Genomic DNA, 26,123 nt, shown 5'->3' on the forward strand with positions numbered 1-26,123 from the left:
TTCAGACATAAAGGAAGAGCATTCTCAGAAGGAAAAGCAAGTATCGGAAGGGACTTGGCATGTTATAGAAATTGAAAGAAGGCAAATATAAGTGGAACGTAATAAACAAAGTGTTTGGGATGAGATGTTGGTAGGCAGAAGCCAGATTAGTCAGGACCTTTCTGGGTAAACCATATGAAGGTCATTTAAACAGGAATAGAGTAATGGTATTTAAAGAGGGCAATGGCACCCCACTCCAGCACTCTTGCCTGGAAAATCCCATGGACGGAAGAGCCTGGTGGGCCGCAGTCCATGGGGTCGCTAAGAGTCGGACACGACTGAGCGACTTCACTTTCACTTTTCACTTTCATGCATTGGAGAAGGAAATGGCAACCCACTCCAGTGTTCTTGCCTGGAGAATCCCAGGGACGGGGGAGCCTGGTGGGCTGCCGTCTGTGGGGTCACACAGAGTCGGACACGACTGAAGCGACTTAGCAGTAGCAGCTGGCTGCTAGAGTTGTAGAGTCAGACACGACTGAGTGAGCACACTGGCTGCTACAAGTTGGAGAGTGCAATGCACAAGCTGGGAGACCACTTAAGAAGCTGTTACAGTGGTCTAGGCCAGCAATGTTGGTGGCTGAGACTAGGAGGCCATGGAAATGAAGAGGAAGAGATAGGTTCCAAATAGACTTTTGCGAGTGATCTGATGGGACTTGCTGATGGGAAGGAAATTAAGGGAAAGGAAATAGTAAGTGATAACTTAGGTTTCTGACTATAGTGACTGAATAAAACATATTATTTACTGCAAGGGAGAAGACTGGGGAAAGAATAGATTTGAAGTTTTAGATACCTCTGTGAATAAAAATGGAGATGTCAAGGGAGTAGGGGTGTGTGTGTGTGTGTGTGTATGTATGTATTTATATACTTAAATCTAGAGCTCATTGAAGTTTAGGCTGAAGATATAAGTGTTGGTGTCAACAGTTGTATATAAATAGAGAAGATCCAGGATAGAACTCTGAAAAACAATGATGTTTATTGGAAGGGAAGACGAAGATCAAGAAACATACAGACACCTTTGGCCAATTCATGTTGATATATGGCAGAAGCCAACACAATATTCTAAAGCAGTTATCCTCTAATTAAAAATAAAAAGAATGAAAACTAGAGCGAGACTGAGAAATGTCTACAAAGTTAGGAAAAATAACAAGAATAGTGTATTCCAGAAGCTAAGTGAAGAAGAGAGCATTTTAAGAAAGAGGGGATGATCTGATGCTTTAGATAGTTCAAGTAAGAGGAAGACTGGTAAGAGGGGTGGGTGCTGGGGGTATAGAAGGTTTATTGGATATAATAACTTGAAAGAGAGTGATGTATTTGTCGGTTTTGTAAGAATTATGTGAGGAGAAGCTGGATTTTAGTTGACTGCGGAGGCAGTACCAATAAAGAAGAATTCAACTCTTTAAAGGGAACTTTGGATGTGGAGGGCAGGGGGTGTTGGGCAGTGTTATGAGTAGTACTGAGGTTATCTCTTTCCCCATCAGTCAGGAGTCTGAAAGTAATTTAAACATATGGTACCAGTTTACTCATTTTTTATAGAGTCCTGTGTAGAATCCTAGTTTATCAGAAAAAAATGTAAGCATGGGTAAGCAAATTATACCTCTTTTTAGCAGCATGGTATAGAAAATATGCAGACCATTTAGCAAGTAATGTCTTTTCATTTCCTTTGGTAGGAAGCTTAAAGAAATTAGGAAGATGATTTGAAACTCCACTTTCAAATTAAATTACCCAAGGGGAAACATTTCTTTTCTTGGAATGTGGGACTTTGAGTGCTAAAACTGAATTAGTCTGAGGCAAAACCTACCCTAAGAGTGACAGTATTTTTGCCCTTTTCATAGGTTAAGGCTTTGACACATAGGAGAGATTGAAAAAGGGATTGAGATAGTTTCCTGTCCCTTCTGCAGCTTTTCCTTTCCTCTAGATCTGAACCACTGGACACTTTCTTAGGGCTCCCTCTGTTATCATTTGGGTCTGGTGAGATTTCTAGTGAAAGAACCTGCAGGAAGGTGCAGACTCCCACAGAGTATTCGTACTGAATCCTTCACACTGACTCACTGATCATCAGCTTGCCTTCACCTGTTCCCTTACTATTCTAGCCGTCGTCTTCTTATGGTGTCCGGTTGCATCTGTCTCAGATAAACATGTGCTGACATCTCTGTCCTTGCAGGGGCCGCTTCTCTTTTGATTTAGGCCCAGCTATTTGTTTTGTGACTTGAGTTCCCTTAAAGCTTAAAAATAAATCATAAATTTGAATTTAGTTTGACGTTATTTCTCTGCAAGGGTGGGAACAATGCTCTTTGTAGCTCTCTGTATTCCACAGTGAAAACTAGAACCTGCTTCACGAAGTTTAATGTACATATAAAATCACCTGGAAATCTTATTGAAATACAAATGCTGTTTCAATAGATATGGGTCTGAACCTGAGTTCCGTGTTTCTGACAATTCTGTGTTTCTGTGTTTCCCAGTGGTTCAGTGTTACAGATCCAGGAGGGCAATATTTTGAGTAACAGTATAGCAAGTGTTTTGTTTTTAAGGTGAGAAAGAGTTGAGGTCATGTAGATAAACTCAGGCATGCTTGCATTTTGAAAGGAAACAGGCAAACAGGTGTGAGAGCAATGTAAGATGTGGCATATTTTGTGAGCTTGCAAAATTTTATGTTTGCGTGTGAGAAAGATCTTATGGTTTCAAAAGCATTATAGCATTTTTAATACTCAAAAGGGTTTGTTAAGGACATTACAGAGAGTGTGCATTGTTAACACTGATTTTATAGTCATGCAGCAATCACTGAGTGATAAATGCTGTATAATAGATTTATTCCTTGTTGCTCATCTCTTTTTCTTTTGCATTATTACCTTGAATATGCTGTTCATTGGTTAGTCTCATTTCTTTGGTAAACCATGCCCTCTGTCATACGTTTTTCTTCTGCTTTTTGTCAGCCTGTTCTTTCTATATTTTCCCCACTCAATTTTATATTGCTTTTTTCTTTTCTTTTTCAATTTTATATTACTTTTATTAAAACTTAGAAACAACCTCAAGTTTCTAGAAAAGTTTCACATATAGTACAGTATAAGCTTTTTTTTTTTTTTAATTCTTTCCCCCGAATCATTTGGGATAAATTGTTGACATGATACCCTGTGATCCCAGGCACAGGGTAGGTTCCTTGGGAAGCAGTCTCTGAGACAAAGCTTAACACGCAAGGAGTTTACTGGGAGTGCTGTCTAAAATACTCACCAGGAGAATACTTCAGTACTTTACTATCATGAGCTATTTCATGATATTAAAAATATGAAAGATAAAATGTAAGCTCTTTCAGACTTAGAAAAGAGTATAATTCCCCAAGGCATAGGAAAGATACTTGTTCCATACTGTAAGTTACATGATGAGACAGAGTGCTAGACTATTGAAGCAACTTTTGATCATTTAACTTTTTTTTTTTTTACAAAGAATAACGCACTTTTTTTTTTTTAAAGGTCTTTGTTAGTTATTCATGAAGAAAGAGACAAAACCAAACTGAAGTACTGCTACAACATAACTGGTCGATAATCCTCAAAGTATAATCCTCACCAGACCCTTGAATGAGGCAACTTTCTTCAGTTGAGGCAGTCCCCTCACAAGACTGTCACTGAGGAGTGTCTCTCAGAAAGACTTCAGGCAGCTAGGGATTGACTGCATCACAGTGCCCACTATAGCTGGCTTATATTTCCTACAAACAAGAACATTGTCCTATATAAGCCATAATATAACATGGATAGATTCCTTCCCTCTTATACTCTGGTGTCATTCCAGTTTTCACCAGTTGCCCCATTGATATTCCCTTACATCAAAAAGATCCAGTCCAGAAACATGCACCGCACTTAGATTTCCCTTTATTTGAAACAGTTTCTCAGTCTTTCCCTTGGCTTTCATTATGTTGATACTTTTGAGGATTATAGTCTAGCTATGTTGTAGCAGTACTTCAATTTGGTTTTGTCTCTTTCCTCATGAATACCTTACAGTTAAGCATCTTAGGCAAGAATATCACAGAAGTAATTTTATGTTCTTTTTTCCGTCCTATTGGTTGCTCATGATTTTTATTTATTCCTGATGATATTAACCACTTCTTGGTTAACCATGTCCTTTGGACACTGGACTAAGTAGTATCAGTTTGATTTAACCACTGTAGAGTTTCTATTTTCCTTTTGTGATTAGTATTTTGTGGGGAGGTACTTTGAGTCTGTGAAATACCCCATTCCTCATCAACTATTCAAGTTATGAATTCATATCAATATATGTTCATAAATTCTTATTCTGTTTAATGGGTTACAGTTCATTACTTTCATTTTTGACCTTCCAACTGTCCCATGCTTCACATTAAAAAAAAAAGATAATCAAAAGAGAATTGACCAAAAAAAGGGTGAAAAGTGGTAATGCTGATGTGATATTTTAATCAAACATAAATGAGGTTATACAAGAAATAGCTGACATGGGGATTACTCATACTGCTGTTGAACTCCTGCCATTTGAAAGACTCCAGATACTCAGCCAGAAGAGTTAAGAGAAGGCAAACTTAACGGACGTAAATGAGGAAAGTGAGAAGGTTGTGGTGAAAGGATGAAGACTGGGAGGAAGTGATTCTGGTAAAATTTTCACCTTCAAGGAACTCTCTGAGCTATTTCATAATATTAAAACTAGGAAAGGTAAAATGTAAGCAATTTCAGACTTAAAAAGGAATGTGGCAGTTCACCAAGGCATAGGAAAGTTGCTTGTTCCATATTGTAAGTTATATGATGAGAAAGAGTGCTAACACTATTGAAACAACTTTTGATAATTTAATTATTTTACAAAGAATAAAGCACTTTTTTTAATAAGGTCTTTGTTATTCATTTTATATATAGCAGTGTGTACCTGTCAATTTCAAACCCTGACTATCCCTTCCCACCACCCTTCCTTGCTGGTTCCCGTAAGTTCTTTCTCTAAATCTGTGAGTACAAAGAATAAAACACTGTACTGTAATTCTCAGTGTGTCTAATATTTTCAGTTACAAATATTTTAGTCAATAGTTTTACTGTTTAAAAACTTTACCTTTATAACTACCAGTAAGAGGATTTTTTAATGTTTTGAAAAGAAATTTAAAAATCACAGAACAATGGTGATTTTCCCCATCAGTTACTAAGATTGCTTTGCCACTTACATTGTCATTTTTATGTCCCCACAGTATTGTACGAAGTGAGGACTGCCCATATACTAACTAGCATGTTTCACTTCAAAATTTCATATACATTTAAAGTTTTATACATATTTATGTTATTGCTTGAATACATTGATTTAAAAATATTTTTAGCATGCAGGTATCCCAAACCTGAGATTGCCATTGTGAAGCGAGCGAAGGAGGTATCATCAGCAGAGACCCCTGATAGTTTTGGTACAGTACAGTATTGCAGTATTGATTGTTTGTCAGATGTTTATTGCAAGTGGAAGAGCATCTATTTGACAAGACTTCTTGCTTGTTTGAAATAGAATGCTTTGATTATAGTGATAGTCTTTTTTGTTTGTTTACATCAGTGTTTCAGTGTTCCATTGTCTTTGGAACATCTATTTTTATTATCTAACCCTAGACCTGTGGACATGATTGACTAATAATTGCATGTTTAATTGATTGGAAGATTGCATTTATGATCTTAACAAAACACAGAATCACTAATATTCAAATAACATATTTTAAATGTTGTTGAAATAACCACAGCAAAGTGAGACATCAGAAGCAACAAAGATTATGAATTTCTTTAGGGTGAATGAGTAAGCCATAAGGACCACACACAGAGAAACCTTCACAATATTCTAAGAGAAACTGTTTCAGTAACTGAACTTCAGTAAAATATATTTTAAGAGTATATTCTTGAATAGTTTGAAAGTGTTATGTACGTTCATTGTAAGGCCATTCATGAACTTTTTTATAGATTAAGTCTCCGTACAGTTTGATATCTGACTTATATTGTATGCTGTGGTGGTGGTGGAGGCAGAGGAGGAATTGTGTTGAGCGTGTGTGTGCGTGGGATGGAGGGAGAAATAAAAATAAATATCTCTGTCCATATTTTATTTTTTGATTACTATTTAATATAGATGAATTGCCTCAGAAATATAACACAATGTATGGAAAGGAATAAGAACTATTTTATGCACCAATTGAAATTTTGTAAGAAAAAGTTTCTCAGACTGTATATATAGTGTCAAGAGCAAAAGATAAACTGAAAGATCCTGATTTCTCAATGGAGAGGCATGTAGTGTGTATGTACAAACATACATACTTGTGTATATTTTAACGTATCAGTGCAGTGCAAAAATCCTCCAATTTGCTCTACTTTGCCAGTTCTAATGTTATTCTAAAATTAAAAATTTTATCTCAGTGTGTATGCAGAAATTAAACATCTAATGAAAATGTCTTTTGGAGAAGAAAGTTTCAATTTTGGATTATTCTGAAGGTTGTTTTTAAATAACCCTCATTTTTAAGACAATGATAAAAGACAAGGAAAAAGAATGATATTTATTCTATAGATAATGGAAATGATATCACTAGGAGGAAGAGTGCTACTGAACAATAGCTAATAGGATTTAACCTGTCAGTGATTACCTTTTGAGACTCAGTCTTTAATTATGTCCCTACTCACTGTAGTGTGCTTTCTTCATAAATGTTTCTGTGGTACACCTCTATTTTTTAAATCCTACTAGTTATACAATAAGGAAGCAATATAGAGTCAGAATGGAGAAGGCAATGGCTCCCCACTCCAGCACTCTTGCCTGGAAAATCCCATGGACGGAGGAGCCTGGTGGGCTGCAGTCCATGGGGTCGCTAAGAGTCGGACACGACTGAGTGACTTACACTTTTCACTTTCATGCATTGGAGAAGGAAATGGCAACCCACTCCAGTGTTCTTGCCTGGAGAATCCCAGGGACGGGGGAGCCTCATGGGCTGCCGTCTGTGGGGTCGCACAGAGTCGGACACGACTGAAGTGACTTAGCAGCAGCAGCAGCATAGAGTCAGAATATTAGAGCTAGAAGGGATGCAGAGGCCTAAAATCTTCATTTTATGTAACATGAAACAGATATAGAGGGCTTGTGATGTAGTCAAGGTTTGGTGACTGGTTTTATATGTATATATATGTATATCAGAGCAGGGATTCATGTCTAGGCCTTTGAGTTTATTATTATTATTATTGATTTGTTTGGCTGCATTGGGACTTAGTTGCTTTGTGCAGGCTCTTAGTTGTAGTTTGTGGGATCTTAGCTACCCAATTAGGGATTGAACCTGGATCCCCCAAATTGGGAGCATGAAGTTCCAACCACTGAACCCCCAGGGACGTCCCGGCCTTTGGGTTTTTAGTTCAGTGCTCTTTTCATGGTAATAAATTACTTCAGGGTTAGCAGGGGAGATTAGTGCTAGACTAGAGGGTATCCGATTTTGATGTTCTTGTAGGAGAAGATGCATGCACATCCTTCTACTCTGCCATCTTGACTTCTGTGCTCTGGCATGGCATCTAGTCACATCACATCATGGCAAGTAGAAGGGAGAAAAATGAGAACAGTGGCAGATTTTATTTTCTTGGGCTCCAAAATCACTGAGGACTGTGACTGCAGCCATAAAGTTAAATGACGCTTGCTCCTTGGAAGAAAGACTATGACAAACCTAGACAGTATTTTAAAAAGCAGAGACATCACTTTGCCAACAAAAGGTCCATATAGCCAAAGCTGTGGTTTTTCTAGTAGTCCATGTATGGATGTGAGAGTTGGACCATAAACGGGGCTGAGTGCTGAAGAATTGATGCTTTTGAACTGTGGTCCTAGAAAAGACTCTTGAGTCCCTTGGACAGCAAGGACATCAAGCCAGTCAATCCTAAAGGAGATCAACCCTGAATATACATTGGCAAAACTGATGCTGAAGCTGCAGTACTTTGGACACCTGTTGCAAAGAGCCGACTCATTGGAAAAGACCCTGATGCTGCGAAAGATTGAGGCAGGAACAGAAGGGGGCGACAGAATGAGATGGTTGGATGGCATCACCAACTCAATGGACATGAGTATGAGCAAACTCCAGGAGATAGTGAATGACAGGAAAGCCTGGCATGCTGGAGACCATGGGGTCACAAAGAGTCAGACACAACTAACTGAACAACAGCAACAACAAAGAATATCCAGTTCCGAAACCAGCAGAAACCATGTAATTTTCCCATTCAGAAAATGTTTTATTTGGTAACTATAATAGATGAGTTGATTTCTTCCCCTCTCTTTCAACTTTGATGGATTTTTTTTAATGATTTATATGAAAAAGAATGATTTCTTAGAAGAGAAAAAAAGCAATTGGAAAAGGTATTAGTATTTTAGATAATTGAAGTTTTACTTAAATTTCGAATATTAATGCCTGACCAATGTTTTGACAGCGTTTTATATATTTATTGTACAATGAATATATATATATATATAATGCTGTGTTTCCTATTAAGAATTTACTCACTGAAGAGAAGTAAGACAGGAGGAAGAGAATCTGGGTTCTAGACACTGTTTTGTGTCCTTGAGTAAGCACTTATTAATAACATCTCTGGACCTAAGTGGCCAAGTACACTACTATGTGGGCATAATACGCGTACGGGCTGGATAATGCTTCATTAGGAATGACTCTTTCTTGCGTTGTAGGATGTGTAGAATCCCTAATACCAGTAGCATTTCTCAGTCATTGGTGGTGGTTTAGTCGCTAAGTTATGTCCAACTCTTTGTGACCCCACGCACGTTAACCCACCAAGCTACTCTGTCCATGGGAGTTCCCAAGCAAGATTACTGGAGTGGGCTGCCTTTTCCTCTCCAGGGGATCTTCCCCACCCAGGGATCAAACCTGTGTCTCCTGCATTGCAGGCAGATTCTTTACCATCTGACTCATCCTCTCAGTCATTATCATATCCAAAAGCAACCCCGCGTTTCCCAGCATCTTCTAAGTGAGGCACCATATTGAGAACCACTGGCAAACTGTTTCTAAGGATCCTTTCAGCTCTAACATTCTGCGAAACAGTTCTTATTTCGGGAATGATTAAAAGGGGAAAAATGTAATACTGACTGAAAAACTCTTCTCCCTCCTAATATTAAGCAGTTTTATTTTTTAAATGAATGTTTTCTAGTAATTTATGTCACCATACCCACACACATGTCAACCACTTACGATGTTCCAAGATGATTTTTTTTAATTCACTTTAAGCTTTCCATCTACAATATAATGTACCCATGTTATATATGCTCAGTTATAAAATTTTAAAATTTAGAGTTGTGTAGTACTGTCTCTGTACCTAAAACATAAAAGTAAGATCTGCTTTTTTAAAAAATTTGTACTGTTAGTTTACTATCTTAGCCTTTTTTAAAAAGGAAAATCATTATATAGTAATTGTTTTCTTTGTCTGTTTTCCTTTGGCATGAAAGAAGGAAAGGAATACAGTGTCTGAGTTAAGCAGTGTATATAATTGTTCTAAATACACAACTTAGACATGTAAATGTAACCACAGAGCAATAGTATGTTTGATTATCCTAAAAAAAGAAAACACTCCATGAAATTACAGATACAAGAGAAATAAATTACTATACATCTAGTATTTACTGTTTTTTAGATTTATTTTTATTTATTTGGCTGTGCCGGGTCTTAGCTGCAGCGGGCGGGATCTAGTTCCCTGACCAGGGAGTGAACCCTGGCCCCCTGCATTGGGAGCAAGGAGTCTTAGCCATTGGACTACCAGAGAAGTCCCAGTATTTACTATTTCGTAAGCCAACATTAATGAAGTTAACAAAGGTGATGATCAATTAGGCACTACTGTCACCTTCCTGGGGCTTCCCTGGTGGCTCGGAGGGTAGAGAATCTGCCTGCAAAGTGGGAGAACTGAGTTCGATCCCTGGATTGGGAAGATCCCCTGGAGGAGGGCATGGTGACCCCACTCCAGTATTCTTGCCTGGAGAATCCCCATGGACAGAGGAGCCTGGTGGGCTACAGTCCATGGGATCGAAAAGAGTCAGACAGGACTGAACAACTAAGCATGCACATATCACCTTCCTCATCATTAGTACTGGCCAACTCCGGTCATCTGTTATACCACTGGACTGCCTCAGACCAGGAATTTGTTAGTCTCCCTTAAGTAAACTGCACTGAAGCCCCAGGTTGCATGCTGTGTTCCCCTGAAGTTTAGTGAGTGACAATATTACATGATCTAAGTAAACATTTCTTTTCATGTTGCAGTAAACTTTTAGATGCTAAATAACAAAATCACACTGAAATACTTTTTTTTGGTCTTAACTAAGGAATGTGTTTAAAAAGCTATAATTAATAGCCATTATTTTAAAAGACAAGACCTGTTAATTGAAATTTACAAAATTAAAAAGTTAAGTTTTTTTTTAGTTTCTAAAGTGTTTCAATGTTCAGTTCAGAATGTCAGGTTTTGTAAGTATATTGCTCGACCGTATTAATTTATTTCTTTTAAAAAATATTGTGTTGTAGCTTTATAAACCCTTTTGGATGCATGTTTGATTTTTTGGCACCTGGTATGATTTGCTTTGCTTAAATCATTTTGAACAGCATGATTTGCATTTTAAGTTTGTCTTCTTTAATGCATTATATATTTATTGTAAATTTAACCTTACTTGTAGGAACTTTTGGTTCTGTTAAAAGTCTAAGCAGTTTATGTTTATATGTACATCTATTCTTTTTCAGATTCTTTTCCCGCCTAGATTATTACAAAATATTGAGTTTTAATTAATAATGTAATATGTCACACTGTAGTCAAGGGGTATAGTTTTGTTTTCTAGTGAAAGTGAAAGTCACTCGGTCATGTCTGATTCTTTGTTACCCCATGGACTGTAGCCTGCCAGGTCCTCTGTCCATGGAATTCTCCAGACCATAATACTGGAGTGGGTAGCCTTTCCCTTCTTTAGGAGATCTTCCCAACGCAGGGATCAAACCCAGGTCTCCTGCATTGCAGGCAGATTCTTTCCCATCTGAGCCACCAGGGAAGCCCACCACTTTGTAAACACATTGTTTTATAGTGGAGACTAAAGAAACTATAAGTGTTCCACTTACTTTCCTCTACCAAAGTATTTTGATTTTCAGTTTAATATATATTTCTTACTAGAATGACTTACAATCCTAAAAGATATTATAGAATCGTTTGTTGATGTTGGACTCAAGCTTTTTAAAACTTATTTTTTATGGAAAAATATAATTAAGGAAGACCTGGACACAGCATGACTTAGTGACTGATCAACAACAACTTAATTAAGGAGGGAGCCCACCAGGCTCCCCCGTCCCTGGGATTCTCCAGGCAAAAACACTGGAGTGGGTTGCCATTTCCTTCTCCAGTGCATGAAAGTGAAAAGTGAAAGTGAAGTCTCTCAGTCCTGTCCGACTCTTAGCGACCCCATGGACTGCAGCCCACCAGGCCCCTCCGTCCATGGGATTTTCTAGGCAAGAGTACTGGAGTGGGATGCCATTGCCTTCTGGGGTCGCACAGAGTCGGACACGACTGAAGCGACTTAGCAGTAGCAGCAGCAGCAGTATGCAGGTTAATTAAATTTCATAATAAACTCCTGAACCTGTCCTATTTATTCATTGTATTGGAATCTTTTGTCAGTTAAAGTAACTTGGCAATTGACTGGGGCTTGAAAATTTCTTTCAAGGATTTTGTTTTAATGACATTTTACCTATGTTCTGAGAGCATAAGAATATTTTTAGTAAAAGTGTAACATTAAAAAAATTAAAATGTAGCAAGATGGGACTAATTTGGCCCTACTTTTTCTGAGAGAAATTTTGTAAAATTTTAAAAATCCTTAAATTTATGCCTTTTTTGGACTCAGTAATGCCACTTAAGAATAATCTATGTTAAAGAACTTTCAGGGAAACATAAGAAGATTTAGGTACAGGTTTATGTAAGTGTTATTTTTAAAGCGAAAAATAAGGAATAAATATCTAGTTAAGGGGATTAAACTATTGTGTATCATATAATGAAATAAAATATTATCAATGCAATTATTGCCTTAAGGAATTAAAAGGGGAAGTGTTCACCTTATAATGCTTTGTGAAAATGACAGAATACAATTTTATGTGCACTTCTGTATAGAAAAAGGGCTTCCCATGTGGCACTGCTGGTAAAGAACATGCCTGCCAATGCAGGAGATGTAAGAGGCCATGGGCTTGATACCTGATCGGGAAGATCCTCTGGTGGAGGAAATGGCAACCCACTCCAGTATTCTTGCCTGGAGAATTCTGTGCACAGAGGAGCCTGGTGGGCTGCAGTTCATAGGTTCACAAAAAGTCGAACATGACTGAGTGACTAACACACATACAATTATGAATAAAGAATGGCTACTTAATGAAGAAATACAGTGGAGAGACTGAAGAAAACCATGTCCCAGCAACTCCATTCGCCCAGATCTAGAGTTTCCTTCTTGTTGGCCTTCAGTGAGGCTCCTTTCAAAATTTTTCTTTTTAAAAAATCTCTACAATTGTTCCTCATCTGTTTTTGTTACCTTGCTTTTCTCATTTCTTCCTTTGTCTTTCTCTTTCTAATCTGACTCCCCCCTCCACTTCCTTTTACGTGAATATAGTATGAAGTAATTATTTGTACTTATAGAGCAAAATATAAAAAGCTGCTCAATTAAATACATTTTTATTCTTGAGATAGGAGGAAAAAACCCTTAATTTGTGTTTCCTTCTGACTCTTTTTTGACTTTTATATGGCAGTGACCCTCAGTTTTATATTTGCTAAATAGATAATAGTTGACCATTAAATGATGATTATGATACACTATAATATTCCAATTCATCAAGGAAATATTTCTTTTAAAAATTCAGTATTACTTAGGTAGTAACAGTACTTTGTAAGCTACAACAGGTCTTTGGTTGCTTTTGTTAATTAGAAGACTAATTGGAATTCCTCATTTTTTGTACATTCTAAAATATCAGAATGTCATTTCGTAAAAGTAAAATTGCATGTTTTAAATTGTTTTCTCTATTCTTCCTGGGTTACTGAAGCAAAATGAAATGTTGAAAGTGTTGAAATTTTTTATATTTAAACATGCAAAGTGTTATAGTTTTCAGGATTTATAATTAATATCTAGGGAGCTTTTAGTTAGGTAAAGATTTGTTTATACATTAAAATACTTGAATATATTTCTGTTCTCAAGGATAGATTAGAAGGAGAGAAAGTCCTATTTAAAATAATTTTCATTTGGTTTGATGCAGTATAAATTAGTAATTTGTAAGAACTATCATGTCTTATTTACTTTCCTGCTAGTAAAGACTTAAATGTGAAATCAAAAGGAAAAAAAATTTATGTGTAAATATTATCTCATAGATACATACAGATAATTGTCCTAACCTCTATATTTCTTTGTGTGTGTGTGTCTTGTTTGCACTTTCATTATTAGTAGATCAATTCGGTTATTTTTAGCTAAAGTTTATTGGCCTTTCAGCCTGTGTACATAAGACTTTTAAGAACAAATTTCAAAAGCGTCTAACTTCTTTTACTCCTGTTTGTTAGTTTTAATTAAGCTTTTTATTTTGACATAATTGCAGACGCACATGGAATTGCAAGAAATAATACAGACTATCCACTTTCCCCAAAGGTGACATCTTGTAAAAACTTCATATGGTGTCACATGCAAGATATTGACATTGATAGAGTCAACATACAGAAGAGTTAGAACCCAACAGGGATCCCTCTTGTTACTTTTTTTTCCTTTTTAAAATTAATTTATTTTAATTGGAGGCTAATTACTTCACAATATTGTAGTGGTTTTTACCATACATTGACATGAATCAGCCATGGGTGTACATGTCTCCCCCATCCTGAACCCCCCTCCCACCTCCCTCCACATCCCATCCCTCAGGGTCATCCCAGTTTACCGGCCCTGGGCGCCCTGTCTCATGCATCGAACCTGGACTGGTGATCTATTTCACATATGATAATATATATGTTTCAATGCTATTCTCTCAAATCATCCTACCCTTGCCTTCTCCCACAGAGTCCAAAAGTCTGTTCTTTACATCTGTGTCTCTTTTGCTGTCTCGCATATAGGGTCATCATTACTGTCTTTCTAAATTCCATATATATGCGTTAATATGCTAACCTATATATTTCAGACTTTATTTTTTTGGGCTCCAAAATCACTGCAGATGGTGATTGCAGCCATGAAATTAAAAGATGCTTACTCCTTGGAAGAAAAGTTATGACCAACCTAGATAGCATATTGAAAAGCAGAGATACTACTTTGCCAACAAAGGTCCGTCTAGTCAAGGCTGTGGTTTTTCCAGTAGTCATGTGTGGATATGAGAGTTGGACTGTGAAGAAAGCTGAGCACCGAAGAACTGATGCTTTTGAACTGTGGTGTTGGAGAAGACTCTTGAGAGTCCCTTGGACAACAAGGAATCCAACCAGTCCATCCTAAAGGAGATCAGTCCTGGGATTTCTTTGGAGGGAATGATGCTAAAGCTGAAACTCCAGTACTTTGGCCACCTCATGCGAAGAGTTGACTCATTGGAAAAGACTCTGATGCTGGGAGGGATTGGGGCAGGAGGAGAAGGGGATGACAGAGGATGAGATGGCTGGATGGCATCACTGACTGGATGGATGCGAGTCTGAGTGAACTCCAGGAGTTGGTGATGGACAGGGAGGCCTGTCGTGCTGCGATTCATGGGGTCGCAAAGAGTCAGACACGACTGAGCGACTGAACTGAACTGAACTGATATATTTCTAAACATGAAACCCTATTAAGTGCAGCTTCTTCAAACAATGAAAAATATCCGAGAAAAAGCAAAAAATAAGGAAGTCTGGATGTTACTTATTTTTGCCAGTATTGTAAATAAACACACTTTGGAAAAGCAGTTTCCATTCCATTATCATCCCATTAAATTGTTTTTCCACTAAGTTATCATTCTGTTAAGAATTTTTCTGTCTATGTTCATGAAGGGTATTGGTCTGTAGCTTTCTCTTTTTTTGGTAATTTTTTGGTTTGATTTTATTTTTAGTACTCTTCTGACCTTATAAAATGAGTTGGGAACTATTTCTTCATTTTTTATTTTTCTGAAGGAACTTGTAAGTTTGTCTAGGGTTGGCATTTCCTTTTCTTTAAGTGTTTAATAAAACTCAGTGAAACCATCTGAGTCTGGAGGTTTTTTTTTTTTTTTTTTTTTAGTGTGAATGTTATGGAAAGGTGCTTGTTAACAAATTTGATTTTGTTAGATAGAGCTATTCAGATTTTTTGTTTCAGCTTATATCTTTTGGTAAGTTGTATTTTTCAAGGAATTTGTTCATTTCATCTAAGTTGATTCTTGACATTAGTAATTTGTGTTCTCTTTCTAGGTTGGTGTACCTAAGGATTTTTTCATTTTGTTAATCTTTTCAAAGAATCAACTTTTGGTTTTGTCTATTTCCGTTATTGTTTACTTTTTATTTCATTGATTTCAGCTGTTTTTGTTGTGATAGCCTTCTTTCTACTACTTACTTTTCATTACCTTGCTCTCTTTTTTTTCGTAGCTTTTTCAGGTAGAACCATATGTCATTTATTTTAGGTCTTTCTTCTTAATATTAGTATTTAAAACTCCTCTAAGCTTTCATTGAGCTGTCCTGACAAATTTCAGTATGCTGTATTTTCATTGTGATTCATTTGAAAAGTATTTTCTAATTTCCTCTTTGATTTCTTCTATGTATTTAGAAGACGTTACTTAATTTCCACTTTCTTCTCTAGATATCTTATTATTATGAGTTGTATTTTGGTCAGAGAACATATTCTTTACAATTGTAATCATTAACTTATTAACACTTGTGGATCAGCATGGATCAGCATATGGTCTATTTTGATAAATGTACCATCTGCACTTGAAAAGAATATGCATTCTATAGTTGTTGAGTATGGATGTTTAACTATTAGTTGAATGGAGATGATTGGTAGTGTTGTTCAGATAATCTGTTTCTTAGTGATAATTTCCCCTAGTGTTCTATCAGTTGCTGAGAGAGAAGCTTTTGTATCTTCAAGTATGATGGTAGAAATGTTTATTTTCCCTTTAATTCTGTCAGATTTTGCATCATGCATTTTGAATCTCTGTTACTAGGAATAAGCAACTTGTTATTATGCCCTTTGATGAGTTGACTCTTAGCATTTTGAAATGTCCCTGGTTCTGGTAATACTCTTTGTCTTTTAAGTCTACTTTATCTGCTTTTAACATCGCCTTTCCAGCTTTTGCTAACAAAGGTCCATATATGCAAAGCTGTGGTTTTTCCGGTAGTCATGTACAGATGTGAGAGTTGGACCATAAAGGAGGCTGAGCACCAAAGAATTGATGCTTTAGAAATGTGGTGCTGGAGAAGACTCCTGAGAGTCCCTTGGACTGCAAGGAGATCCAACCAGTCAATCCTAAAGGAAATTAATCCTGAATGTTCATTTGAAGGACTGATGCTGAAGTTCCAGTACTTTGGCCACCTGATGAGAAGAGCTGACTCACTGGAAAAGACCCTGATGCTGGGAAAGATAGAAGGCAGGAGGAGAAGGGGGTAACAGAGGATGAGACAGTTGGAAGGCATCAGTGACTCAGTTGACATGAGTTTGAGGAAACTCTGGGAGATAGTAAAGGACAGGGAAACCTGGTGTGCTGCAGTCCATGGGGTGCAAAGAGTTGGACACGACTTAGCAACTGAACAACAACTCCAGCCTTAGGGGCTTCCCAGGTGGTAAAGAATCCACCTGCTAGTGCAGGAGACACAAGAGATGCAGGTTTGATCCCTAGGCCAGGAAGATCCCTTGGAGGAGGCCATGGCAACCACCCCAGTATTCTTGCCTGGGAAATCCCATAGACAGAGGAGCCTGGCAAGCCATGGTCCATGGGGTCACAAAGAGTCAAATGTGACTGAGCGACTAAGCACAGCACTGCAGCAGCTCCAGTCTTACAAGCTTACTGTTTGTATAATATGTCTTTTGCCATTTATTTACTTTTAATCTATTAAAGTGTAATTCTTGCAGATATCATATAGTTGGGTCTTGCCTTTTTATCCGTTTTAACAACCTCTGCCTTTTAATTGGATTGTTTAGTCCTTTAACATTGAAAGTAGTTACTGATATTGTTGTAAGTAGGTTTACTATTTTACTGTTTGGTTTCTGCTTGTGCCTCTTCTTTTCTTCTGTTCTCATTTCCTGTGTTCTTTTGACTTAATATTTTTTGCAATCCTCTTCACATTATTTATTTAGCTTTTTAACTGTATCCTTAATGCATTTTGTCTGTATGTATGATTGCTCTAGGAATTGCAAATAGGCATCCTTGAACTCTACAGACTGCTTAGAGCTAATTATACTTAGAACCTTGTACCACATCACATACATTGTGGAAACATTGCAACCACATTTCCAAATTGGTCCATTTGTGACCTCCTTCATCCTTTATGCTTTGATGTCAAATGTATTATATCTACATACATTATAAACTCCATATGGCAGTATTGCAGTTTTTGGACAATCAGGTTGACTTAATTTACTAGGGAGAAAGTAGTCTTTGATATTTACTCAGTATTTACCATTCCTGATGCTCTTCATTCTTTTTCTTTTCTTTCTATTTTACCTTACGCTGGGATTTTTGTGGTTTTCCCTGCACAGGCGTGGTTCACACAGAAGCCATATGTTTGAACTGAATGTACATCAGAATTTAGGGCTCCTTCTTTCTGACTCTGCTCTTTTCTCTCACTTTGCAGTGGCTTTGGTTACCTTGCACCTTGCCCGCTGCTTCTTTAGGCCAGAAAGACTGCAGGTTTGTTTGTTTGTTTAAGAGCTGGATTAGGCCAAAAACTTTATAAAATGGGTAACTCACTTAGTTCCATTCTTCCTTGTAATTATTGATTCCTCTCCACAATCAACCTGCTTTTTGGTCATTTTCCAGGGCTCTCGAATATTTATTTATGGTTATAGTTGTTCTGTATAGGATTGGTCTGATAAAAGATAATTCAGCCTATACTGGAAGTAGAACCAGGACTTTTTAAGCTAAAAATGGTTGGAAAATATAGTATGATAATTACAATCTTTGGAGAAGGAAGTGGCAACCCACTCCAGTGTTCTTGCCTGGAGAATCCCATGGACAGAGGACCCTGGCAGGCTACAGTTCATGGGGTTACAAGAGTTGGACATGACTTAGTGACTAGATCAATGTACAATCTTAATAGTCTTCTTATTTTAAAATATTTAGAAAAAGAGAGAAATTATGATGCATGTAATGCACACGCACACTGAAACAGAAAGAACTAATTTTTCTAACTCCAGTCTGCTTAATGAAACGTTAGATTGGAGTACATTTCCATGTAAATGTACATAGTTTACTGTGTATCAGAAGAAAAAATTTAAGGTTAAGATATGTATGTAAGGATATAAAGCTTTGGGATTTATTATGATTATTTTCAAGGGGATTATATTAGCTCCCTTCACATTTTAAAATTGGTACAGACAGCTGAAACCTTGGGCTTATTTCAAAGATTGAGTTTTATTGTATGTTATACACCTAATGTTTTTTCACTTCTGATATATATTTGTCTTCTTTCCGTTAATGTAGTAAAGAAGATATAGTCTCAGAATCCTCAAAATGGTCAGTTTATGAGTCACAATTTTTGATGGATACTTTCCAATAAAATTTCCACTTTCTAGGAAATGTTCCTTTCCTGTTTCCTCTTATTACTCCTTGGGTTCTTTATAATGCAGGAGGCAAAACTCTATGCTTTGATTTTGCTTTAACCTCTGTGCCAGTGGTTTTCCTCCCTGCTGTGTCTCCTTTACTTTGTATTATTTTCTTTTTCTCTCTCTTTTAAAAAGAGTTATTTTTCATTACCTTCAATTTTTTAATCCTTGTAAGTACTTAGAAAGACAGATTAGAAATATTGCTTACATTATTTTATTTTTCCCCCCTCATTACTTTTACACATTATGCATTTGCCTAGCTCTTATCCTTTCATCCTAGGAGTTGTAAAATATTTTAAAATACTTTGCTCAGTATGTAGAGAATTTGAAGAAGTAAAAGCAAGGACTCTATATATTCTCATTACATTGGGAAGGTCCTGCTTGTTGAATTTTTAGGTATTTCAAGATGTTCCAGTCAACTGACAAGGACTTCTCCTCACAGTGTCAGAACTGTAGTGATGATGAGAGTAATGCAACTAGGAAATAGTTCTGGTATGTAACCACTTTTGCATGTTTACTTCACCAGAAAACTCTGTGGAGTACAGTGGTATCTTATATTCCTTGTTAAAAATTTGGAAAACTATTTGCATGCTTTCAAATTAGATTTTGAGGTAATAGTACTAGTTAAAGAATAGAGATTATATTCTAAGCAGATATAAAATACTGCAAAGTTTTAGGATATCTTCATTTCTTTACTGTCCTAGAAAAGGAAAAACAAAACATAAACTTGCATTCATAGAACTTTCTTAATAGTCCAGTAATTGCCTAAATCCTAGGTTTTAGCACATTGCTTATTATAAAATCATTATGATACTATATGCTTTTTTAGTAAAATAGCTTATTGATGGAGATTCATTGGCTTTTCACTTTTTAAAAACTAAACTCTTCAGTTCTTATATTGTCATAGATTATAAATAAATATTTTAGAAAATATATATCCAGTTTATAATGTATTTCTTTGGACATTTTGGTTATACTAGATCTTTATTGCAGAGCAACCTATGGTTTGGGATCTTTTGTATAGTGTATCAGTTAATTCTGTTGGGTTGAATGAGGATAAAGAAGGTGGAATTCTCTGCCATTTTACTGTAATTTACTCTTATACAAATGATGAGTTGGTTATTGTTATGAGATTACGTAGATAGCGTTTTTGTAATTGTTAATTTTTAGATTTAATGATAGCACTTGAATATACTTTGATATAATATACTTGAGAAAACTTTCTGTGTTTATTATGACATATAAGTAATGTTACTATTTGGTGAATCACACCCTACTCTCTGGGGTCATTTTGTTGTGTAAATGTTCTTTATTTTCCAGTAGTATAGCTTTCAAAACTTAAAGTATTCAGTATGTTATCAAGGGATATTAATTAGTCTCATTATCTTACAAAAACCCCAAAATAAGTGATTTGCCCAGGGATATAGGGTCATAGTAGGCCTGTAACTAAAGCTCAATTTGTTTTTCTAGCCTTGTAATTTAATCTATACCAAGAAATATTTCCTGTATGGATAACTTTGGTTCATTCACCTAAAGATAATTTATGAATAAACTCTGCTGTTCTCTCATTTTGTAATTCTGCTAGTGTTTTCTTCATTGTAATAAAAAAGAAATCATGCTATAGTAACTAATTCTTGACCACACCCTCTGTTTCTCCTTCAGAAAAGTTGGAAGCTCAACCACCAACCCCAGGACAGCTGAGATATGGTAATGGTTCTATAATTATTTGTGCATCTGTCTTTTGGACTTGAAATAACTATGTTATTCACTAATAGTACAGAGAGTTAATAAATTAATTCATTCCAGATAGAATAGATTATCCTATTTATTATGCTAAAGCAAAAGGTTTGTAAACTTAGTTTAAAACATAATATTATGGAATTTCTAAGATTGTTAACCATGTCTGTTAGTGTTTAAATATTGTTACCATCTAGAGATAGAATTATAGTAGAGGTTTTCTTAGTTCCTGGGAAAAAGGATATGTTTACTTTAGTTTGGATTTAAGTTGGGTTATTTCAGAACTAGAATTTCTAAGCTATTTTCTTTGGTGGAGAAAATGCTTTGACTTGTTTCTGATAATGAAGAAAGTAAAGTTCATTTTAAGCCACCCCGGAGAAGAACCTTATAATGCTGCTGGTCTGCTTTCTTTACTGTATTATGATTGGAATAACTGTTCAAGGGCTAACACCAAAATAATGTAAAACAGTTTAGGGTCTTATTATAAAGACAATGGAAGAAGAGAATTATTTAACAGTGCAGTGAATTTGAATTGGTTGTAAGTTAAAGCTAAATATTAGATATGGTTTACTAATAACTGCTGAGTTATAGAATAATATTTTCCAAAGGAAACTGAAGAAATCACAAATTGGTAGTCTGTCATTACATACTGGAGAGAAGACATATAATTAAAATTTAGTAGCTAGTTCCTTTTTTTCTCTCAGAGGTAGAGTATAATTTATCTTAGAAATCAGTAGCTTTTCCCAGGTATCAAAACAATTTAAGAATTCTTTAAGATTTTTCTTTCCTTGGTAATCTTTTCTGATACTTCTAGGCTGGATTCATATACTCTATATCCATAGCACTGTATAACGCTATCACCATTTAGGGGGTCATATTGAAGTTAACTATATGGCTTTGTTATCATTCCCAGACTTCTTGAGGGCTGGAGTCAACTATCTCTGTATCTCAAGTGCCCAGCGGAGTGTCCAGTATATGTTATGTAACTTTTTGAAATTTATATTTTTCCTTTGGGTTGAAAATAAATTTTTATTTATGGGACACATTTATTTACATCTAAACATCAAAACATGATATATTTTACAGTTGCAGGTAATTATTATAGCAATGTAGCAACATGCTTTGGTTTACTGACCAAGTTTCTACTAAGATAACTATCAGCTTAATCTTAGTTTTGTAATCTTGACACCTAATTTTAAGATGATTATAACTATCTAGTTTTAGAGATGTCATCAGATTAACCCCAAAATGCTTAGTAATTCCAAAAGTTTCATATTTTACCATATTTATTTTTCAAAGATGATTGAGAAGGTGTTTGGGAGTCTTCTCTCCAAATATGTATATCTAAGTAGTAGCTATCTCTTCACTGTAAATGTTTCATATAGTGAACTGTCAGAATTTCATTATACTCCTTTGACTTACCAATTTGTAGTATTTTTTGAAATTCTGTATGTATTTTAGAAGCCAATTATTATAAAATTTTGAATGTCTGATCATGAAGCACCTGGACGTAGGCAAAAAGTTGAAGAATTAAGACAGCCCTTTACGAAGAAACTCTGTTTCATTAATGTCATTTGATTTTTTTATTATCTTTTAAAACAATATACTTTATAATTAAAAAGATGCTGCTTTTTACCTGGGACATTCTTATGTGGTAGCAAGAACTCTGAAATGACCCAGAATATATACCATTTTCCCCCTTGATTGTTAGTCTTTGATAGTGCTTGTGGGTAGAAATATTTCTTGTTTTACTGTCTATTAGCCTTCCCTTATTGGTGCAGAACTCACCATAGTAGTATCAAATTTTCTTAACTTCTGGATTATATTTTAATTGTACTTTCTGTGGACTTAACTACATTAAAAGAAAAAAGATGTAAAGTCACTGAACACTAAACACATAACTAGCCAATTGGTTTAAGGGACTATTTTTTGATGTGGTATAAAACTGAATGCTTTAATGCCTATTTTTAAAAAGTCCTCAGTTGAATGGATATTGACTATACCTTGGCAGCTTTATAGATTAATTAGAATAAAGTCTTAACTATCCTTAGCTTTTAATCTGTTTCTCAGTCTTTCCTCAATTGTCCTACTTTGGAATTTTCTTCCTTTCCAAGGTAGATGTCCTCAACTTAATTAACTAATGTTTGTTGAGCATCTACTATGCGCTAGGCATTCTGCAATGTGCTGAAGATGCTAATAGGAAAAAAAGATGAAGCTAAATATATTTTAAAAATAGACATTAGCTCTTCCTAGTTACATTTCTGTTTTCTCAGGTCATCCAGATTATGTACAGATTATGTAGATAAGGTATGATGTGCTTTTGGTAGGAAGAGGCCAAGTTACATTTTTATTTAAATGAAATATTGTTTGTTTTAGTTTGTGAAAGCAGTCAGAGATACTGATGTGTTGAGGAAGGAAAGAGGATTTTGAATCCAGATGTCTAATAGAAATGACATAATCACATTTCCCTAACAGTGTTTAAAAAATTGTTTGATAAGTAAATGTGTCCAGATAACTTCCCTGAAATTCAGGAAAGTTTGATTTTTTATTATTTCTAATATGGAGATCAATTTTATGATATCAGTCTTTAGGTCTAAGAGAGAAAAAGATTGATGTCAATAGTTATTTAACAGGTAAAATATGGTACTCATAATATGTGTTTATTTATTTGTTCTGTGATTAACTGTACGTAATTTGTACATGTGTGTGTGTGTTGCCAGTAAGAAAACACAAAAGCCTAACACAATTAATTTTACATGTTATATGTTTTTTGTTTTGTTTTTTCCCCATTATAGCTTCTACCAAGTATATAAACATGGCAGAAGCAGAATCTTTTGGCTGTGGGGAATGGAAAGCAAATTCCAAAACTTAAATCATATCTACTTATGAGACATTAACCATATGATCTGTTTTTGTCATTTTAAAATTATAGAAATCTTAAAATATATTTTTCTGTTTTTGATGTTTTTCAGTATTCATCCACAATGCGATACCTTTCATAGGGTTTGGCTTTTTGGATAATGCAATTATGATTGTTGCAGTAAGTTCTTTCAACCCTTCTATTTTGAATTAATAAAGAAATGTGGTCTAAATTTTCCTAATAATTTATATATTATAGTTGTAAAGCTTTGATTAACATAATGAATAAGACTATTTTTAGCTGTATTTCATGTTAATTAGACTGTAGCTCAATTTTAAGGCATTATATCTATTAATCATCAAGACTTTTGGTAAAGAGTTGACAATAATAATATATTATTCTGTTCTAGTTTCAACATTCTTATTAAAGAAAAAAGTTTGTAAAATTTTCTGATGTTCTTTAATTTTATTAGCAGTTCTTATATGTGTATGTTATTAATTAGTTCCTTGTCCAGTTTTCCCATACAAAAATATTTACAAGAGTGTTTTGATATTTAGTCTATCCATTTAATTCAAAGATGATTTAAGTTTCAGTTCAGGATACTGTAAATGATAAGGCCTTCAGTCTTTGTTCCATCACAGTGTTAAAAATTCTCTTTTGCTGGAGTCATTTTCATTTAAGGTTGTTTCTTAAAGGTATTGTTTAATCGTAGGAACGGTCAATTGACCTTTCATACTCTTCTGTGACATCTTTTGTCAATAGATACCAATTTTAAGTCTAGATTATAAAGTCATGATGAAAATACACGTCCATCATTAGTCCACGAGGAAAATGCAGGTCTTCTGAAGCTGCCTAGTGCTGTATCCAATTCTCCTCACTGACTCAAAGTTTTAAAAAGTCTAAAAATTCTAAATATTGTATAGGAAACTGCTCAAAAAATTAAAAAGGGGAGTGATTTTAGGATTATTGAATATGAGGAAAAAATAGTTGAGAGATGCCAGGGTTTTTTTTTTTTTTTTTTTTTTTGTCGTTGTTTGTTTTTTGTTTCAGTGTTTTGACGGTCACATATACTATAGGTGGGTAGAAACAGAATATTTGGTTTTAAAATAGGGATGAAGTATAGTTTACATTGTATAGATTATAAAATTTGCTTGAAGACTATCTAAAATTGGTTCACTCAAGAATGGTTTTCTTTGCTATATAGTCTTACTTTATGTCCAGATTGATGGGGATCAGATATCCAGAAATTCTAGCCATTCAGCTGGTTGAGGAAACACAAAGTTTACACATCAGGAAGGTATCTCGCTTAGTAAACAGTCATAGAAGATACTGTAGCATGCACATAATTTGAAAGTGATAAGCACCCATTGGATGGATAATTCTTGAGCAGAGTAGTCTGGTAAGAGCATCTAAAATATAATTTCAAAATGCTAGGTTTTTGGCTGATAATGATATTTTCCTAATATGTATATAAGAATCAAGTTGATTAATTTATATATCGGTGAATAAAAGAAACTTTTTCAACCATGCCATACTACCTCTTCTGAAATAAGTAAACCTTTAGTAAGCCTTGAGTTGGTTAGATTATTTAAATTGTTAATGTAAATAAAATCTAATTTTATTTACTATTTATAGAAAAACCCGCTATGATTAAATTATAAACTGTCATTTAAGTCTTGGTATGTTCCTGAATAGATTGGATTCAAGCTTCTCTGTGACAATTTTACACCCAGTATTTTAATTCTACCATCTTAATAATCTTTTTTTTTTTGGTCTCAGTTGAGCAAACCTTAGATATTCAAATGATGAAAGGCTATCCTAAAGTGTTGAGATGATATATTTTGCTTAAAGAGCGAGGGCAGGGAGATTTTGAAGAGGGAGCAGAATAGGGAAACTGGGTAGTTTCTTAGATCCTGAATAAGACATTTGCAGTATGGTCTTGGGGCTTCCCTGGTAGCTCAGCTGTTAAATCATCCGCAGTGCAGCAGATCCCAGTTCGATTCCTGGGCCAGAAAGATCCCCTGGAGAAGGGAATGGCTACCCACTCCAATATTCTGGCTTGGAGAATTCCATGGACTGTATAGTCCATGGGGTCGCAAACAGTCGGACACAACTTAGTGACTTTCACTTTCATCAACTTTCAGTATGGTCTTACTATTTCTTTGAAATAAATATCTCAAGTAACTGATGTGCTGTACTTAGGCACTCATTTGTGCCCAAGTCTGTAACCCAGTGGACTGCAGCCCGCCAGGCTCCTCTGTTCATGAGGATTCTCCAGGCAAGAATACTGGAGTGGGTTGCTATGCCCTCCTCCAGGGGATCTTCCCAACCCAGGGATTGGACCCTGGTCTCAATCAATGCAGGTATATTCTTTACCATCTGAACCACCAGGGAAGCCCAAGAATACTGGAGTGGGTAGCTTATCCCTTCTCCACAGGGTCTTCCCAACCTAGGTGTTGAACTGGAGTCTCCCACATTACAGGCAGATTTTTTATCAGCTGAGCTACCAGGGAAGCCCCAAGAAACAGATTTCTGTGTTTAAATACAGATACCAATTAAGACAGAACAACCACACCCACATTCTAAAGTCAAATTATTGCAATGTTCCTATCTTGTGTTACTCAGGCCTGTGTCTCATTATTAGTGTGACTAGAGTGGACTGTTTTTCTAGGCCTGAGATGATTGACTCTGACTCAGTAAAATTTGTTTTTCTGGTTTATGTTGAAGTCCAGTTTCACAGACATCACCAGTTTTTTATTTATATAGTACTGGAATAAGTGTTTATAAACTA

General features: G+C 35.6%; 1 protein-coding gene across 2 annotated transcripts in view; it reads left to right on the forward strand.

Moving 5' to 3' along the window:
* Window positions 1-26,123, forward strand: part of TMEM65 (transmembrane protein 65) — a 49,144-nt gene that overhangs the window by 13,127 nt on the left and 9,894 nt on the right. The window contains exons 2-4 of one of the 2 annotated variants that reach the window (XM_040261854.1): window positions 5,354-5,434; window positions 20,398-20,442; window positions 23,445-23,512. In XM_040261854.1, coding sequence (XP_040117788.1) covers window positions 5,354-5,434; window positions 20,398-20,442; window positions 23,445-23,512 — 194 coding nt within the window. The remainder of the gene's footprint in view (window positions 1-5,353; window positions 5,435-20,397; window positions 20,443-23,444; window positions 23,513-26,123) is intronic. The other variant, XM_040261855.1, reaches the window with a different exon arrangement.

Source organism: Oryx dammah, unplaced genomic scaffold, assembly GCF_014754425.2.
Source record: "Oryx dammah isolate SB20612 unplaced genomic scaffold, SCBI_Odam_1.1 HiC_scaffold_19, whole genome shotgun sequence".
Taxonomy (NCBI): domain Eukaryota; kingdom Metazoa; phylum Chordata; class Mammalia; order Artiodactyla; family Bovidae; genus Oryx; species Oryx dammah.